The sequence below is a fragment of the Sus scrofa genome, chromosome 16, assembly GCF_054392235.1.
Source record: "Sus scrofa isolate SSC_HxYL_T2T_F1_AM1 chromosome 16, Sscrofa_HxYL_maternal_Yorkshire_Landrace_v2.0, whole genome shotgun sequence".
Lineage (NCBI taxonomy): Eukaryota > Metazoa > Chordata > Mammalia > Artiodactyla > Suidae > Sus > Sus scrofa.
In genome coordinates this window covers 34665587-34686198 of record NC_139398.1, presented here as the reverse complement: position 1 = coordinate 34686198, position 20612 = coordinate 34665587, and the positions used below count along the sequence as shown (strand labels likewise).

Sequence of the window (20612 nt, the reverse complement as noted above, 5' to 3'; positions counted from 1 at the left end):
AGTTATCTTTTTTTTTTTTCTTTTTACCCCTTCAGGCCAGGGATCAGATCAGAGCTACAGCTGCCAGTCTACATCACAGCAACAACACCACCAGATCAGATTCACATCTGCGACCAACGCTGCAGCCTGTGGCAACACTAGTTCCTTAACCCACTGAGCAAGGCCAGGGATCAAACCCACATCATCATGGACACTGCATAGGGTTCTTAACCACTAAGCCACAACGGGAACTCCCCAGAAAGTTATCTTTAGGACTTTAAAGACTCATTTCCTTTTTTTAAAATGGCCGCACCCTGAGTTCCTGTCGTGGCTCAGTGGTAATGAACCTGACTGGTCTCCATAAGGATGCCAGTTCGATCCCTGGCCTCATTCAGTGGGTTAAGGATCTGGCTTTGCCATGAGCTGTGGTGGTAGCAGATGTAGCTCAGATCCCAAGGTGCTGTGGCTGTGGTGTAGGCCAGTAGCTGCAGCTCTGATTCAACCTCTAGCCTGTGACGCTTCATACACCACAGATACAGCACTAAAAAAAAAAAAAAAAAAAAAAAAAAAATGGCCACATCCATGGCATATGAAAGTTCCCAGACCAGGGTTTAAACATGAGCTTCAACTGTGACCTACACCACAGCTGTAGCAACACCAGATCCCTTAACCCGCTGCACTGGGCCAGGGAATAAACCTGCGGCTCCACAGCAACCCAAGCCACTGCAGTAAAATTCTTTAACCTACTGCACCACAGTGGGAACTCCAAGACTCATTTCTTTTTTTTTTTTTTTTTTTTTTTGTCTTTTGTCTTTTTTGTTGTTGTTATTGTTGCTATTTCTTGGGCCGCTCCCGTGGCATATGGAGGTTCCCAGGCTGGGGGTCAAATCGGAGCTGTAGCCACCAGCCTATGCCAGAGCCACAGCAACTCGAGATCCAAGCTGCGTCTGCAACCTACACCACAGCTCACGGCAACGCCGGATCGTTAACCCACTGAGCAAGGGCAGGGACCGAACCTGCAACCTCATGGTTCCTAGTCGGATTCGTTAACCACTGCGCCACGACGGGAACTCCCAAGACTCATTTCTTAAAAACATGAAAGCACAAACTAAAAAAGTAAAGGTTAAAATTAGAATATATTAAAATTTTAAACTTATATTTTAAATACCATTGAAAAACAAAAATAATAATTTTAATTTCCCCACCAACTAAGGGGAGAACACAAAGAACCCAGCAGAAAATATTGCAGAAGACACAGTTCTTACTAGATCTTCAGAAGAGAAAATATATGACCAATAAACTTTTGAAATGCACAACCACACTGGTAATCAGAAAAACGAACACTATAAGAGTACCACCTTGGAGTTCCTATCATTGCTCAGTGGTTAACGAACCTGACTAGTATCCATGAGGATGCGGGTTCGATCCCTGCCTTTGATCATTGGGTTAAGGATCTGGCGTTGCTGTGGCCTACAGTGTAAGTCGCAGACGTGGCTCAGATCTGGCATTGCTCTGACTGTGGTGTAGGGTGGCAGCTACAGTTCCCAATCGACCCCTAGCCTCGGAACCTCCTTCGGGGTGGTTCCTTTTGGGTGGGTGCAGCCCTGAAAAGACAAAAGACAGAAAAAAGAAAAAAAAAAAAAAAGAATACCATCTCATAACAATCAGATTGATAAAAATAAAAATGTCTAACAATAACAAGCATTAACAAGGATGTAGAGCAACTGAACTATCACACTCTGCTGGTGGGAAAGTAAACTGGTACAAACTCTTTAGAAAATAATTGAGTCAAACCTAAAGATAAACATGTACTTAGTCAAAGACCTAGCAAGTCCACTACTAGGCATATACTCTTAAGAAACCTTTGTACCTATAAAACAGGATAGGAAATCTCTAAAAGCATATTTTATAACAGTATAGAAAAACAGCAATATAAGTTCACTAGACAATGGATAAACTGCAGTATATTGCTACGTGGAAAACTAAAATGTACTGAAAATTAATGAACTATAATTTGTCAACATGAATCTCAAAAACCTCTTGTTGAATATAAAAGCAAACTGAAAAAAATATATATCCATTAAGGACAGCTACTAAAATAAGAAATCATATGATACCACCTTACACCAGCCAGAATGGCCATCATCAAAAAGTCTGCAAACAATTAAGTGCTGGAGAGGGTGTGGAGAAAAAGGAACCCTAGTACACTATTGGTGGGATTGTAAATTGGTGCAACTACTGTGGAAAGCAGAATGGAGATTCCTCAGAAAACTAAAAATAGAACCACTGTTTGATCCAGCAATCTATCTAGAGAAAACCATGACTCAAAAAGACACATGTACTCCAATGTTCATTGCAGTGCTATTTGCAATAGCCAAGACATGGAAATTGTCCATCAACAGAGGAGTGGATCAAGAAGATGTGGTACATATACACAATGGAATATTACTCAGCCATTAAAAGGAACGAAATACCAGCATGTTTAGCAACATGGATAGACCTAGAAATTATCATGCTAAGGGAAGTCAGTCAGACAGTGAGACGCCAAAATCACATGCTTTCACTGACATGTGGAATCTGAAAAAAGGACACAGTGAACTTCTTTGCAGAACCGATACTGACTTGCAGACTTTGAAAAACTTACGGCATCAGAGTTCCCGTCGTGGCTCAGTGGTTAACGAATCCAACTAGGAACCATGAGGTTGCAGGTTTGATCCCTAGCCTCGATCAGTGGGTTGAGGACCCAGTGTTGCCGTGAGCTGTGGTGTAGGTCATAGACGCGGCTTGGATCTCACGTTGCTATGGCTGTGGTGTAGGCTGGCAGCTACAGCTCCGATTAGACACCTAGCCTGGAAACCTCCATATGCCAAGGGTGCACCCTTAGAAAAGACCAAAAAAAAAAGAAAAACTTATGGTTTCCAAATGAGACAGGTTGGAGGGTGGGGGAATGCACTGAGGGTTTGGGATAGAAATGCTGTAAAATTTGGTCATGATGATCATTGTATATCTATAAATGTAATAAAATTCACTAAGTAAAAAAAAGAAATCATATGAAACAACATATATTATTTAGGAATACATTCATATATATTAAAGTTATTAAAAAGAGAAAGGAAAGATAAACACTGGAAAGGTTTCCCTTGTGGAGGCAAGAGAGAAATTTGAGGAGAGAGAGCATTTCAAAGGCACTGGTAAAGCTCTGCACTCTGCCTCATATGCTGAGTGTTTGTTTCATTGTTCTCTTTAAGTATAGGCAATCTAAAATTTTATGTGTGTGACATACTGCATAACAAAAATTTTTTGTTTAATAAAGGGAAAAACATCCCTGACCTTATGGTGTCCGCAATCATCTAAAGGAACACATTACAGAAACAGTACATGATAGTTTATAACATGCTAAGTGCTATCCTAGACATTTGGGAAGAAAGGTTTTAAAATAAGCGAAACAGGAGTTCCCATCATGGCTCAGTGGTTAACAAATCTGACTAGGAACCATAAGGTTGCGGGTTTGATCCCTGCCCTTGCTCAGTGGGTTAATGATCCAGCGTTGCCGTGAGCTGTGGTGTAGGTCGCAGAGGCAGCTCGGATCCCACGTTGCTGTGGCTCTGGTGTAGGCTGGCATCTACAGCTCGGATTAGACCCTAGCCTGGGAACCTCCATGTGCCATGGGAGCAGCCCTAGAAAAGGCAAAAAGACAACAACAACAACAACAACAACAACAAAAAGCAAAACAATATTATCTCAGTCTTAGGGAAAAAAATGATACGCAATAAAATTATAAAGAGATACATGAAAAAAATTCAAACAGGAGTTCCCATCATGGCACAGCAGAAATGAATCTGACTAGGAACCATGAGGTTGCAGGTTCAATCCCTGGCCTCCATCAGTGGGTTAAGGATCTGGTATTGCCATGAGCTGTGGTGTAGGTCACAGACAAGCCTCAGATCCCAAGTTGCTGTGGTTGTGGCGTAGGCCAGCAGCTGTAGCTCCAATTTGACCCCTAGCCTGGGAACCTCCATATGCCACGGGTGCAGCCCTGAAAAAAGCAAAAAAAAAAAAAAAAAAAAAAAATTTAAACTTAGAAGGCTGATCATTTCTGACAAGAAAGGGAGAGGGATGCAATTGAAGACAGTTCTCCAAGAGTCCACTCCTAACAGTAAAAGTTTACTTCTTAAGTTATCTGATGGATACTGTCTTTCATCATCTTTTTGAAAGTCTTAAATACTTCATAATAATTTCCCATTTAAATTTTTAACTAATTTTTATTAAATCTAGAAAAAAAATACCACAATAATCTCATATGTGAGAAAAACTGCCTAAGAAATTTTTAAAACATTAAAACAATATGATCAAACACATAGGAAAAGTTTGTACCATGAAATGTGACATAATTAAGATTTTTTTAAAGCATGAGAATGAGACAAAATATCAAATCTAAGAAGTTTATCAATATACATATAATATATGAGGTCACATTTCAAATAATTGGAGAAAGCAATCAGATTTGTTCAAAAAGAAAGATACATTGGAGTTCCCGTCGTGGCGCAGTGGTTAACGAATCCGACTAGGAACCATGAGGTTGCAGGTTCGGTCCCTGCCCTTGCTCAGTGGGTTAACAATCCGGCGTTGCCGTGAGCTGTGGTGTAGGTTGCAGACGCGGCTCGGATCCCGCGTTGCTGTGGCTCTGGCGTAGGCCGGTGGCTACAGCTCCGATTTGACCCCTAGCCTGGGAACCTCCATATGCCGCGGGAGCGGCCCAAGAAATAGCAACAACAACAACAACAAAAAGACAAAAGACAAAAAAAAAAAAAAGAAAGAAAGAAAGAAAGATACATCAAAATCACAAGAAAAAAATGCATGGCCTCAAGGCAATTAAAATTATGGAAAAATTAACAAAATTCAGGAGCTCCTGCTATGGCAGAATAGGTTAAGATCCAGTGTTGTCTTATGGCGGCACGGGTTTTATTTCTGGCCCAGGAAATTCCACATGCCTTGGTCCAAAAAAAAAAGGATTCTATGTTTTAAGAAAAGTCCTTAACTAATGTCTGTTTTCCTATTTTTTTATTTAAAATGTGTTTTACAAAACCACAAAAGCGAATTACCTTTAATTTTGGGTTTCTTCCCCCATGGAAAACATCACCATGTGTCTTGCCAGGCCAAATTAAAGACTGCTTCCTATGGTGTCAATGCATAGTACTTACGGTGACTAAAAAAGAAGTTACCACTTGCTATATATCTCTGGGAAAAGTAAAATCTGAGAGTGCTTACTTGCTGATTTCTAGTTAGAACTTAAGGTTTTTAGGAGCTCCCCTTATGGCACAGTCGAAATGAATCCCAGTAGTATCCATGACAATGTGGGTTCAATCTCTGGCCTTGCTCAGTGGATTAAAGATCTGGCATTGCCGTGAGCTGTGGTGTAGGTCGAAGACTCGGCTCGGATCCCAGGTTGCTGTGGCTGTGGTGTAGGCCAGCAGCTATAGCTCCACTTCAACCCCTAGCCTGGGAACTTCCATAGGCCTCGAGTACAGCCTTAAAAAGCAAAACAAACAGGAGTTCCCTGGCACAGTGGTTAATGAATCTGACTAGGAACCATGAGGTAGCAGGTTCAATCCCTGGCCTCACTCAGTTGGTCACGGATCCGGCACTGCCATGAGCTGTGGTGTAGGTCACAGACGCAGCTCGGATCCAGCGTTGCTGTGGCTCTGGCATAGGCCGGCGGTTACAGCTCCGATTTGACCCCTAGCCTGGGAACCTCCATATGCCGCAGGTGCAGCCCAAGAGAAGACCAAAAAAAAAAAAAAAAAAAAAAAAGCAAAACAAACACAAAAACAGTCCATGGGCAAAAAAGTTATGGTTACCAAAGGGAGAAAGGTTGGGTGGGAGGTGGCAAGAATGGAATGGGGGTTTGGGATTGGCATAGGCACACTGAGGTATATGGAATGATTGACCAATGAGGAAAATGGGGACCTAGTAGCATAGAGAACTCTACCCAGTATTCTGTGATAACCTATGCAGGAAAAGAACCTGAGAGAGAATGGATGTGTGTATATGTATTACTGGGTGACTTTATTGTACAGCAGAAATTACCACAGCCTTGTAAATTAACTATACTTCAACAAAACTAAAAAAAATAATTAAAAAAAAAAAACCAGTTCACAGGTGAAGTTCCTATTTTGGCTCAGCAGAACTGACATATTCTCCATAAGAACACAGGTTCAATCCCTGGCCTCATTCAGTGGGTTAATAATCCAGCCTCGCTGCAAGCTGCAACACAGGTCACAGATGTGGCTCAGATCTGGCATTGCTGTGGCTGTGGAGTAGGCCAGAAACGTCCATATACCACAGGTAGAGCCATAAAAAGAAAAAAAAAAAAAAAAAAGAAACAGTTCATAGACAACAAGTCAGCAATGTTTTGTTTGAGTCCATCACCAATTCAGCCACTGACTTCAATGGTCTTATAAAAGTTAACTGATATCTGGGTATTTCCATATGTTTCCTTAATATCAAAAATGTTAGGGGCACTGACTTACTAATGTTTTGAATAGTAGAAGTAAAAATTGCAATACATTGAAGATAACTAAACACTCAGTTTTGCCAGACAGTTCCACAATTCCCCCAGGACATGGTCTTTGCTCCCAGCACAAAATCACTTTCCCTAAATTGGAGTTCTGGACTATGACAATCACATAAGCACACTAAATTGAGTGCTAAGCTTTGTGGGAGACATGGCAAAAAGAGGAATGGTTTCCAAGTGTCTAATAAGAAAAAGTGCTTAGAGAGGAATTTTTTTGTCCTAGTGCTATAGTCAAGAAATAACTTATTGGAGTTTGTGTTGTGGCTCAGCAGTTAGCGAACCGGACTAGCATCCATGAGGAGGTGGGTTCGATCCCTGGCCTCACTGAGTGGGTTAAGGATCAGCATTGCTGTGAGCTTCGGTGTAGGTCGCAGACATGACTTGGATCCCACATTGCTGTGGCTGTGGCGTAGGCCGGTGGCCACAGCTCCAATTATACCCCTAGTCTGGGAACCTCCATATGCCGCAGGTGCGGCCCTAAAAAGACAAAAAGATCAAAAAAAAAAAAAAAGAAAGAAAGAAAGAAAGAAAAGAAAAGAAATAATTTAATGAATGAACAGTAATACAGAAAATATCCTGGATTAGATTTTGTAGTAAATAAAGATGTTCTTAAAATGGCTTTTTTTTTGGTCCACCTCCAAGGCCTGTGGAAGTTCTCAGGTGAGAGATCGAATCCGTGCCACAGTTACAATCTGAGCCACAGGCAGCAGCATTAGATCTTTAACCCGCTGCACCACAAGGGAACTTTCACAAAATGGGTATTTTCTTAAACAGACTTCAAATTTGATTTAGCCGCAATGAAGTTATTTCATAGTAACATTATTCAATGCTTAAGCAGAAATAGCTGAAAGACTTTTTTTGTTTGTTTGTTTGGTTTTTTTTGTTTGTTTTTTTGCCTTTCTAGGGCCAATCCCGCAGCATATGGAGATTCCCAGGCTAGGGGGCTAATCAGAGCTGTAGCCACCGGCCTACACCAGAGCCACAGCAATGAGGGATCTGAGCCGCGTCTGCGACCCACACTACAGTTCATGGCAATGCCGGATCCTTAACCCACTGAGCAAGGCCAGGGACCGAACCCGAAACCTCATGGTTCCTAGTCGGATTCGTTAACCACTGTGCCACAACAGGAACTCCAAGACTTCTACAACAGAGATAGAAAATCTACATGAAATGTTTCTGATATAAATATATTCTCAGTTAAGCTGTTGACAGGCCTATTCAATTGCCATGGATTATTCATTCCAGGCCTTCTGATACTTTGGTAAGTAAACTTTCATTCTTTGATCAACAAGATACTATAATAAAGTTGTATTATTATATTTTTCTTGATGGTTATTTCCATCTTTATATTTTATATAGATGTCCCCCACTTATAATTTAGACTTAACAACTTTTCAAGTCAACGATGGTGCAAAAGCAGTGCATATTCATCAAAAACCATCCATCAAATTTTGAATTTTAATCTTTTCTAGGACTAAAGATAAGCAGTATGATACTCGCTGATGATGCTGGGCAGGGACAGGGAGCTGCAGCTCCCACTCAGCCAGGCAACTATCAGGGTAAATAATCAATATGCTTACAACCATTCGGTACCCAAACCACTACTCTGTTTTTCACTTTAGTATAGCATTTAATAAGTTACATGAGATAGCCAGTACTTTATTATAAAACAGGCCTTGTGTTCTATGGTTTTGCCCAAATGTAGGTTAATGTAAGTGTTCTGAGCATGTTTAAGGTAAAGTAGACTAAGCTTTGATGTTCAACAGGTTAGGGGTATTATATGTGTTTTCTTTGACAATGACATTTTCAATTTATGATAGGTTTATCTGGACATAACTCCATCATATGTCAAGGAAGATCTGTAATTATAATCTCTATAATAGTTCTATAAGTTTTTTTTTTTTTCTGTTTTGGCTGCCTTGCAGCATATGGAGTTAACAGGCCAAGGATCAGATCTGAGCCGCAGTTTGACTTACACACTGCAGCTGTGGCAATGCCACTGTGCCTGGCTGGGAATTAAACCTGCATCCCAGTACTACAGAGACCACTGCTGATCCCACTGCACCATGGTGGGAACTCCAATTTTGTAATTTGAATCACTAATGACAAAAGTAATCTTAGGTTTTATTATTTCAACAAAAAGTATTCTCAGTACTAGTAGCACATGTTCTTTATCTCTGGTCTTTAAAGTTAGTATTGCAAACATTCTCTGATATACATCATACCAGGGAGGAGTTCCCATCGTGGCTCAGTGGTTAATAAATCTGAGTAGGAACCATGAGGTTGAGGGTTCCATCCCTGCCCTTGCTCAGTGGGTTAAGGAGCTGGCGTTGACATGAGCTGCGGTGTAGGCTGCAGACACAGCTTGGATCCCGAGTTGCTGTGGCTCTGGCGTAGGCCGGTGGCTACAGCTCTGATTCAACTCCTAGCCTGGGAATCTCCATATGCCGAGGGTGTGGCCCTAGAAAAGACAAAAAAATAAAAATAAATAAATAAACAAATCATACCAATGTTTTCTTAGGTTAGTCTCCCAAGGCAATAGAAATAAAAACAAAAATAACCAAACAGGACCTAATCAAACTTACAACCTTTTGTACAGCAAAAGAAACGATAAACAAAACAAAAAGACAATCTACAGAATGGGAGAAAACATTTGCAAATAAAGCAACAGACAAGGGCTTAATTTCCAAAAGTCATATAACTCAACAATAAAAAAAAAATGCCAAACATGGGCAGAAGACCTAAATATATATAACTCCAAAGAAATACAAATGGCCAATAAGCACAAGAAAAATGTTCAATACTGCTAATTATTAGAGAAATGCAAATCAAAGCTACAATGAGGTACCACCTCACGTTGGTCAGAACGTCCATCATTAAAAAGTCTACAAATAAAAAAATGCTGGAGAGAATATAGAGAAAAGGGAACCCTCCTACACTGTTGGTGAGAATATAAATTGGTGCAGCCACTATGGAAAACAGTATGGAGGCTCCTCAGAAAACTAAGGACAGAGTTACCATATGATCTAGCAATCCCACTCCTGGGCATATATCCAGACAACACTATAATTCAAAAAGTTATGTGCACCCCAATGGTCATAGCAGCAATATCCACACTATCCAAGACAAGGAAACAACCTAAATGTCTGTCAACAGAGGAATGAATACAGAAGATGTGGTGTATATATACAATGGAATACTACTCAGCCATAAAAAAAATGAAATAATGCCTTTTACAGCAGCATGGATGCAACTAGAGATTATCATACTAAATGAAATAAGTCAGAAAGATAAAGACAAATACCATATGATATCATTTATATGTGGAATCTAAAATATGGCACAAATGAACCTATCTTCAAAACAGAAACACACTCACAGACATACAGTTGCCGAAGAGGAGAGGGTAGGTAATGAGATGGACTGGGAGTTTGGAGTTAGCAAATGCAAACTATTACATTTAGAATGGGATAAGCAATGAGGTCCTACTATATGGCACAGGGAACTATATCCAATCTCTTGGGATAGACCATGATGAAATATAGTAAAACAAAAAGAATGTATTTATATTTATATATATATATATATATATATATATATATAGACAACACTACAATTCAAAAAGTTATATCCACCCCAATGTTCATAGCAGCTATATATACATATTGAATGACTTGGTCACTTAATGTAGAGCAGAAATTGGCACAATTGTAAATCAACTGTATTTTAAAATATATATATATATATACACACACACACAATATTAGAATTTTTATCCAATCCAGACTTGCTATCTATATACCTATTTATGTTATTTAAAGTTCTTAGTAATTAAACTACATAGTATTAAACTTCACTTTAATTCTTTTTTTTTTTTTTTGTCTTTTTGCTATTTCTTGGGCCGTTCCCGTGGCATATGGAGGTTCCCAGGCTAGGAGTCTAATCGGAGCTGTAGCCACCGGCCTACACCAGAGACACAGCAACGCAGGATCCGAGCCACGTCTGCAACCTACACCACAGCTCACGGCAACGCCGGATCGTTAACCCACTGAGCAAGGGCAGGGACCGAACCCGCAACCTCATGGTTTCTTGTCGGATTCGTTAACCACTGCGCCACGACGGGAACTTCCACTTTAATTCTAATGGCTGCTTTCTAACTCAGTAAACTTATAATATGCCTCTATTTATATTATTTATTATCTATTTCCATAAAAGATCCTACCAAAAAAGGTTATCATGTATGCAGAATTTTGGGAAAAGGGACAAAAGGTGTAAGTGACAAAGTAAACATAAAAAAATTATAAACCTGTCACAGCTTCCCAAGGCTACACAGTTATGCTTTGCAGTCAAAAAGCACAGACTTTAACACTACATCTGGAATACTTTAGAAAAAGCCAATTGATTCACAAGGTGACAAAGAACTTTTTCATGGTCCTAAGGATACAGTTACCTAAAATTGGGAAAAATTATGCGAGCATAAGGAACTTTGCCTAAACTGTGTTATGAACATCTAGGACATCATAGTTTAGTAGCATCCTTTCGAAAAAGATAAGCACCTGGACGATGGTTTAGAGCAATCTCTGGCCACATTTGAGCCTGAAGGTGTCGGTTCAATATCTTCAGTTTGCCTTCTTAATTCTTTCTCTCTGTTCATTTCTTCCTCTTTTTCTCTTGCTTCTGAAAAGATTGAAAAAATATTTTAGACTTCAAAATTGATCATTAAAAGGCTGAAAATTAACATAGTCACAAAGATTTAGCACAAGAACATTACCAACAACAGCAGAAAATCATCGATCTAAATGCCCACAATGAGGAAGTTCTTCAGTGGCATAGCGGTTTAAGGATTCAGCATTGCTGCAGTTGTGGCACAGGCTACAATGCTGCAAAGGTTCAATCGCTGGCCAGGGAACTTTCACCTGCCACAGGTGCAGCCAAAAATAAGATAAGGAGTTCCCATCGTGGCTCAGTGGTTAACGAATCCAACTAGGAACTATGAGGTTGTGGATTCGATCCCTGGCCTTGCTCAGGGGGTTAAGGATCCAGTGTTGCCGTGAGCTGTGGTGTAGGTCACAGACTCAGCTCGGATCCCGCGTTGCTGTGGCTCTGGCGTAGGCCGGCAGATGCAACAGATGCAGCTCCAATTAGACCCCTAGCCTGGGAACCTCCATATGCCATGGGAGAGGGGCCCAGAAAAGGCAAAAAGACAAAAATAAAATAAAAATAAAATAAAATTTAAATAAATAAATGCTCCACAGAGAAAATAATTGAGTTTTCTTGTACATCAACATAACATAAAAATAGAACCAATAAAAATAGTGATGGAAAATATACAAATTTTGGAAAATATGAAGATTTGTTAAACAAAATTAGCATGAGAACAGTATATTAATCATGACAATGTAAAAAGTATATTAATGTAAAAAGTATATTAATGTAAAAAGTATATTAATCATGACAATGTAAAAAGTATATTAATGTAAAAAGTATATTAATGTAAAAAGTATATTAATCATGACAATGTAAAAAGATGTGGCAAGTGATAAGAAGCATTCTAAGGTTAAGGGAGTTCCCCTTGTGGTGCAGCAAAGAATCCGACTAGTATCCGTGAGAGTGCGGGTTCAATCCCTGGCCTTGCTCAGTGGGTCAGAGATCCTGTGTTGTTGTGAGCTGTGGTGTAGGTCATAGATTCAGCTCAGATTCGACGTTGCTGTGGCCGTGGCGTGGGCCAGCAGTTGCAGCGCCGATTCAACTCCTAGCCTGGGAACTTCCATATGGTGCAGTTGCGGCCCTAAAAACAAAAAAACAAGAAACAAACAAACAAAAAAGAAGTGTTCAAATGTTAAGATTTTAAGTAACCTCATTCTGAATTTTTAATGCTTTAAACCATAAATTCAGCAATTCATTCCTTTCTGAATTTCTCTAACTGAATTTGGTCTGAGACTTCCTACCAAAATCATGAGAAAATTTCAATTATATTAAGTCTCCAAAGTTGTTTACTTTAGAAAGACAAAATTTAAGGAAATTTAATCTTTCTCCTCTGATAATCTCATTCTACAACTGGTGGGCACACAGGAAGGAAATGAATTATATGAATAGGTTGGTTCTAACTGCCACCATCCTCAATAACCCAAGATAATCTTTCATATTTTTTTCTAATTTAGTGAAATATACCCAAAGTTAAGCAGTATCAAAGGGCCCTGGTTAATTGGAATGTTATACTCTTTAGGGTTTTGTGTTGCTAGGATGTAACAGCATGAGGAAGGAGGAGATAGCCAGCAAGTGTCAACTGGTCTTTCATCACAAACACGGGAGGTAAAACTCTCCAGGAAGAGGTAAGGTAAATGTTCTAGCGTTAGTTCATGTTAATTTTTTTTTTTTTTTGAGTTCTCCACTGGGCCAAGGTGGGTAAGGAGTCAACAATTCTGTACTTTGATGGCAGAGGAGGTTGGAAACAATACAAGAAGGATAATGTTCCAATTTAAATGAGCCTGCTGGGCTCCTAGCCTCATCTCACTTCTCCAGTCATTCCCTCCATACCCTGGGGAGGAGCACAGGGGAGGGGGTACAGGATTCACATGGACTGTAGGCGCAGGTCCTACTGGCAGGTCTGACTCTAATCAGAAACTATACTGAGAAGTTCCCGTCGTGGCGCAGTGGTTAACGAATCCAAGTAGGAACCATGAGGTTGCGGGTTCGATCCCTGGCCTTCCTCAGTGGGTTAAGGATCTGGCCTTGCCGTAAGCTGTGGTGTAGGTCACAGACATGGCTCGGATCCCGAGCTGCTGTGGCTGTGGTGTAGGCCAGTGGCTGCAGCTCCAGTTCAACCCCTAGCCTGGGAACCTCCATATGCTGCAGGAGCAGCCCTAGAAAAGACAAAAAAAAAAAAAAAAAAGAAAGAAAGAAAGAAAGAAAGAAACTATACTGAGACACTCATTATTAGCCACCTACTGAAAAGCCACTTCCCCCATTTTTTCTTGCTAAGAAAACCACAATTCTCTCCAGCTAAGAGGATCACTGTGGTCCAGGAGATGCTGGGCTCCTCCCCACCCAGGAGGAATGATTTCCAAGTCAATCATACTGCTCTTGCAATGGCTATTTCTGGAATTTTTTTACATGCTACACTAATACTGGCCAGGAATATGTGAGGGGAAGTCAGCTGGAGGTGCATTTGAGAAAAGATTTTCTTACTCCTACAAAGGGTCATTCAAAAGTCCCCCTTCAGGAGTTCCTGTCGTGGCTCAACAGTAATGAACCCAGCTAGTATCCATGAGGATTAAGGTTCGATCCTTGGTCTCGCTCAGTGGGTCAGGGACCCAGCATTGCTGTGAGCTGTTGTAGGCCAGAAGCTGCAGTTCCAATCGACCCCTGGCTTGGGAACTTACAGATGCCTCTGGTGTGGCCCTTTAAAAAAAAAAAAAAAAAGCCTCCTTTCGGCCCGTGGATGTGGTCATCTGCATGTAACAAAATTTAGTAAAACATGGGAGCTCCTACTGTGGCACAGCGGACACGAATGTGACCAGTATCCATGAGATGAGGTTCGATCCCTGCCCACACTCAGTGGGTTAAGGATCTGGCATTGCTGTGAGCTGGGGTGTAGGTCACAGGCGTGGCTTGGATCCCAAGTTGCTGGGGCTGTGGTGTAGGCTGGCAGCTGTAGCTCTGATTCGACCCCTAGCTTGAGAACTTTCATATGCCTCACCTGTGGCCCTAAAAAAACAAAGAAAAGAAAAGAAAGAAAAAAAAGAAAAACTTAGTTGACAAAATTTTGAGTCATGAAGACAGTCAACTTACAAAGAGCCAACACTCTAAAGCTGGTAAAGCAGAAAAAGTGGAAAAAAACTTCCATTCTTCATGTTAGGATTCAAGACAGAAGAGCCCCATTCCAGAGTTTCTGTCATAGTGTGACACTAAACTTTTCTTATTTGAGCCATTTTTTTTTTCTTTTTAGGGCCATACCTGTGGCATATGAGAGTTCCCAAATTAAGGGTCGAATCAGAGCTGTAGCTGCCCGCCTACATCAAAGCCACAGCAACACCAGATTCCAGCCACATCTGCAACCTACACCGCAGCTCAAGGCAATGCCAGATCCTTAACCCAGTGAGCGAGGCCAGGGATCGTGAATCCGCATCCTCATGGTTACTAGTCTGGTTCATTACCACTGAGCCACATGGGGAACTCCTGAGCCATTTTTATTTAGGTCTTCTATGACTCCTTTGCATATTAACATCAACTTTAACAAAAATGCTAGCAACTAATACTCACATGTAGCTTGCCCTTGTGAAAGAATTCGCCCCAGGAAGTCAACAAGTACATTCATCACTCCACATATACACCTTTTATTTATTTAATTTTTTTGGTAAGCCCATTTAAGCTCTATTATCTTAGCAAATTCCGATTATACAATACAGTTGAGGTAGGTACAATTATCCTCACTCTACAGTTGAGGAATCTAAGGCAGAGAAGTAACAGAGCTATTAAGTCCCAAAGCAGTAAAGTGAGGCTCCACAACTGCATCTTTTCTTGATGTGACCAGATTTTCTAAAGGCTGTAAAATTATCCAATGAGTACACCTATCTTATAAAACACTGAGTCTACCTCTTTCACTAAAAGGCCATAAAGTACAGCCTTTTATTGCTTGCTTGTAACCAGACTACTGGGAAACTATTACCCACCCCCCGTCTAATTAGAGTTCCTTCCTCATGGATAAATACTGCATACTACTTGCCCCATTCCAGTGAAACATCTAACTTTTTAATTTAAAACTGAACTTTTTTTTTTTTTATGCTAGTAAGAATTTTCTATTCAGAGAGGTTCCTTCTGTCACCTGCTGCTTCATAAGAACAAGAAGAAAAAAGAGGGGGGGAGTATTTTTGAGAGAAAAAAACTTTTTTTCCCTTACTGTTGACTAAGGACAAAAATCAAAATGAAACAGAACTCAAGAACTGTAGCTCCCTGACCAAGGGGATCATTTTCTCACACTTTTACCAAACACAGAACCAAGTATACTGGAACATGGTAAAAATGCTCTGTATATTCCCTTAAGAGAGGTGAATTAACCTATTCCCCAACACCTCATTTTACTCTTCCAAATATCTCATTTTATGGTTATCTGTCTACTTTTAGATAGTTATCAACTTTGGATAGCATTTCTGCAAAAGCACCCCATACATATGTGATTCTTATCTAGATCAACAGCTAACTATATAAAACTACCAAGTCCCATCTAGGCTGATTCACACAATTGCAGGCTCAAGTTGATGTAATTTAGCACTTGAAAAACCTCGTTTTAATTATTTCATTATATCTCAATCATTATAAGAACCATATAAAGGAAAAAATAAAAGTTAAGATAAAATATAAAGGATCCTTCCATGTTAAGAAGGGGGTGTTTAATTGTTTATTTTTAAAGGATAAAACATAAAGGAAGTAAAATAAAAACATAAGCTAGAATGATTTTTTTTAATTTTTTTTTGTCTTTTTCTAGGGCCGCACCCTTGGCATATGGAAGTTCCCAGGCTAGGGGTCTAATCCGAGCTGTAGCTGCCAGCCAAAGCCAGAACTACAGCAACGTGGGCTCTGAGCCGAGTCTGCAACCTACATCACAGCTCAAGGCAATGCCGGATCCTTAACCCAATGAGCAAGGCCAGGGATTGAACCCACAACCTCATGGTTCCTAGTCGGATTTGTTAAGCACTGAGCCACAACGGGAACTGCTAGAATGATTTTTTTTTTTTAATCATGATATTCTTTGTTTTTTTATAGGACTTAAAGCTTTCTAAATCTCCCCCCCCCCCGGCCCCAGGACTTATAGTTTTTGTTATTCTAATTTAAAACAATTCACTAGCCTACCAGTTTCATGAACATTTATTTAATTTTAAATGTTTAATGCAAAACAGAACTAGAAATAAAAAACAAAAGAGAACACTTTAACTAGTTACAATTCTCCATTAAATATTTAGAAATATAACTACTACATACCAAGTTCTCCATTACACATTATAAAATGATGAACAAAGGTTCCTATCATCAAGACATGAACAACATTAAGATAAGTTTGTGATTTTTCTTCCCCCTCTTTTTTCTTCTTAGGGTCACGCCTGTGGCATAAGGAAGTTTCCAAGCTAGGGAGTCAGACAGGAGCTGCAGCTGCAGGCCTATGCCACAGCCAGAACAACACAGGATCCTAGCCACATCTGGAACTATGCCACAGCACGCAGCAATGCCAGAACCTTAACCCACTGAGCAAGGCCTACGAACAAATCCACATCCTCATGGATACTTGTCAGGTTCTTAACCCACTGAGCTACCAGGAACTCCTAATTTTTTTTTAAAGTACTATTTAAAAAACAAAAGCAGAGAACACTTATTATCTCCAGAGGGGTTTTGAAATAATACCTACAAAAGGTAAAATAAGAGGAATCAGTCTGCTTTGAAGACCCTGACTGTGGTGGTACCTAGGACTGCCAACCATCTGGTATCAAACCAGACAGTCTGGAAGTTAAGGCCTTCATTAAATGTCTAGCATAACTTATTATTGCAGGGATTCAACGGCAGCAGCCACATTCACTTATGTCTCAATTTTCTATACTGCCTGGGTCAACAGTCAGTGGTGTACACAGCTCTGAGAGCCACCTCTCGCTCAGCCTTCCAAATACTGGTTCCGCTATAAGCAGGAAAGAAAAAAAAGAAATGAGAATCAGATGGGGGGGAGAAGAGATAATAAAGAAACTGCTATTCTGATTCTGATAAATTAATTTTGAATCCTTGTTTGTTCGTAGCTCACACTTCTAAAAGATTTTAGCACTCAGAACTTCTTATTCTATTTTTTTAAGTATAGTTGATTTACAACATTGTGTCAATTTTCTCATCCTATTTAGATAAAACTTTTTACTATGTTTAAAACAAAAAAAAAAAATCTCTGCTTCCACAGGAATACAGCACATATGGTCTTTTTTTTTTTTTTTTTTTTTTATTATTATTTTCCCACTGTACAGCAAGGGGGTCAGGTCATCCTTAGATGTATACATTGCAGTTACAGTTTTTTCCCCCATACATATGGTCTTTTAACAATTCTGAATTCTTTTTCAGTCTGAAAATAACTGGTACCATCCTTATGTAAGTTGGATACAGTATTTAATCAACAAAAGAGCAAATAACTAAAATTCTTACCCAGTGTTTTCCGACTTCTCTCCACCGCCGTTCTTCGAGTTTGTTCAAACATTGCTTCCAAGTCAAATGTGCGAGCTTTTTTCCCTGAAACAGGAATGAGTAGCAGACTGTGATCTTCTTGAACTAAACTGGCCAAACTTTAGATACATAATAAATACTTACCAATTAACCAAAAACCAGTTAGTCTATCTAATAACATAATATGGCTACAAAAATAAGTATAAAATAGCAATGAAGAAAGAGTTTCCTCGAGGCTTGGATCTGGCGTGGCTGTGGCAAAGGCCAGCAGCTACAGCTCCAATTAGACCCCGAGCCTGGGAACCTCCATATGCCACGAGTGCGGCCCTAGAAAAGATAAAAAGACCACAAAAAAAAAAAAAAAAAGTTAACTTTCCAGGAAATTCATAATGATAATCTCAACACTAAATAACAATCAGTCGACTTCGCATCATCCTGTAATTCATCTACACCCTACTCCTTGAAACTACAACACCGGTGTGCTAGGTGAAATAGATAATGCTCATACCCTAAGAGTCAAAACCTGTGAATATATTACATTGCATGGGGAACTTTACAAAGGTAATTAAGGTTATGAACTTTATAACTGGGATATTATCCCGGTCAGCCCAATCTAATCATAGGAGCCCTCACAGGCAAAGATGCAGAATAGATAGGGCAGAAGTCTGAGATATCTGAAGGACTACAATTCACCTGAAGATGAAGGGGGCAAGAAGACAAGGAATGCAGGCATCTAAAAGGGCTAAGAGATTCCTACTTGACACCCAGTAAGGAAACAGGAATCTCAGCCCAAAACCACAAGGAACTGACATTCTGACAACCTGAACATGCTTACAAAAATTGGTGAATTTGCTTTTGCTGTCTTAATTTTAATAATAATATCTCTTTTGTGTTGGCAAAAATATGGTAAAAATAGCTAACACACTAGCGACTTTGGGATAAATTCAAATCACCTTTCTGAATGGCATTATGACAATATATATCAAAAAGTTTTAAAAGATACATACCCAATTTTTGTTAGTTTTTAATATTTATACTTTTTACAAAAGTAGTCCCTCCTTCAGAAATCTACCTGATGGAAACACATAAAACACCTTTTACAAAAGGAGATAAAAAAGAGTTACCTATAAAAATGTTTATTTTAGTATTATTGACAAAAGTCAGAAAATATGTGGGAGAAAATTAAAAATATTGAGTTCAGTGGGTTAAGAACCTGACTACTATCCATGAGGATGCAGGTTCAATCTCTGGCCTCTATCAGTGGGTTAAGGATCCCATGTTGTCACAAGCTGTGGTATGGGTCACAGATGCAGCTTGGATTCCATGTGGCTATGGTGTAGGCCCGAAGCTGCAGCTACAATTCAACCACTAGCCTGGGAACCTCCATATGCAGCAGATGCAGCCATAAAAAAAAAGCAAAGAAAAAAAAAACTACAAATTATCAGAGTTCTCTTGTGGGGCAGCAGGTTAAGGATCTGGCATCGTCACTCCAATGGCTTGGCTGCTGTGGCATGGGTTCAATCCCTGACCCGGAAATTTCCCCATGGCTCCAGGGGGTGGGACCATGAAACAAAAATAAGTACCATAATACCAACTAGGAGACAGTAAATGTGGCTTAAGGCATTACCACAATAAATGAATACGTGAATGAACAAACAAGAAATCAAAGTGAAGATACTCGATTAGGAAAACCTGAACCAAAAAAGATTTACTATTCAACTGTAATTTTTAAAAATACCCAAAACAGGAGTTCCCGTCGTGGTGCAGTGGTTAACGAATCCGACTAGGAACCATGAGGTTTCGGGTTCGGTCCCTGCCCTTGCTCAGTGGGTTAACGATCCGGCGTTGCCGTGAGCTGTGGTGTAGGTTGCAGACACGGCTCGGATCCCGCGTTGCTGTGGCTCTGGCGTAGGCCTGTGGCTGCAGCTCCGATTGGACCCCTAGCCTGGGAACCTCCATATGCCGCGGGAGCGGCCCAAGAAATAGCAACAACAACAACAACAAAAAGACAAAAAGACCAAAAAAAAAAAAAATACCCAAAACAGGTATTTTCTTTGATAACATCACTCAATGGTCTATTTGTTGACAAATGCAGACCACAGTGGTTAGTGCAAAGAGCCAACTCCTTTCATCAACCAACAACGCCCTCCACCGCTTGAGTCCCAAAGCAATCTTCCTTTCTCACTAGCCTTCCCGTAACTGTTACCTGGGTTGGTCCCAAGAGATAGGCGGGAGTTAGAAAAAGGGTTGAGAAGCCAGCGTCTAGACATTGCAAGATACACACACTACAGCTAAAGTACTTAGGACTGGACGCAGCGGAAGGTGAGGAACACAGGTGACAGCTCGGGGTCCCTCTCTTAACCTGCAGGTCTCTAAACCTCTGCGAAAGGAGACAGGGTCGTGCCTAGGGCAGACACTCACCGAACCCCGTGAAACCCATGGTGACCGCCAGCTGCGGGTCCGGCCCCGACGTGTCTGAACCTGTCACTAGAACAAGAGAAGAGGAAAAAAGGCCTAGTTAGTGCGACGTCCCCAGGGCACCGGCCCTGCCCGACCCACCGTGCCTGCGCCTGCCTCACTGAACCCACCGTCGCTGGGCCCCGGGCGCTCCATGATCGGACACCCGCTACGCATCCAGCTACAGCCGTAACCCTAACAGCAATTGAACTACCGGTAAACCGGGCAGGAAGTATCGCCTCCAAGCTTCAGCGTCGCCGCCAAGACCAGGAGCGGCGCCTTCCACGAAGGGACAGAGACCTTCTGAGCAGCGCCACTCTAGCGGACCGGAGGAGTATAAGCGCCGCAGAGGTACCTTCCAGTTGAACTTGCTGGAAGGCGAGTATTGCCTGGAGTTTTTAGTGTTTTGGATTTG

General features: G+C 40.6%; 1 protein-coding gene across 2 annotated transcripts in view; it reads right to left on the bottom strand.

Moving 5' to 3' along the window:
- Window positions 1–20409, bottom strand: part of WDR70 (WD repeat domain 70) — a 290519-nt gene extending 270110 nt beyond the window's left edge. The window contains exons 1-4 of one of the 2 annotated variants that reach the window (XM_021076961.2): window positions 20329–20409; window positions 20162–20227; window positions 17723–17806; window positions 11110–11230 (exon numbers count right to left, since the gene is read on the bottom strand). In XM_021076961.2, coding sequence (XP_020932620.2) covers window positions 11110–11230; window positions 17723–17806; window positions 20162–20227; window positions 20329–20374 — 317 coding nt within the window. In that variant the 5' untranslated portion in view covers window positions 20375–20409. The remainder of the gene's footprint in view (window positions 1–11109; window positions 11231–17722; window positions 17807–20161; window positions 20228–20328) is intronic. The other variant, XM_021076962.2, reaches the window with a different exon arrangement.
- Between the last annotated feature and the right edge of the window lie 203 nt (window positions 20410–20612).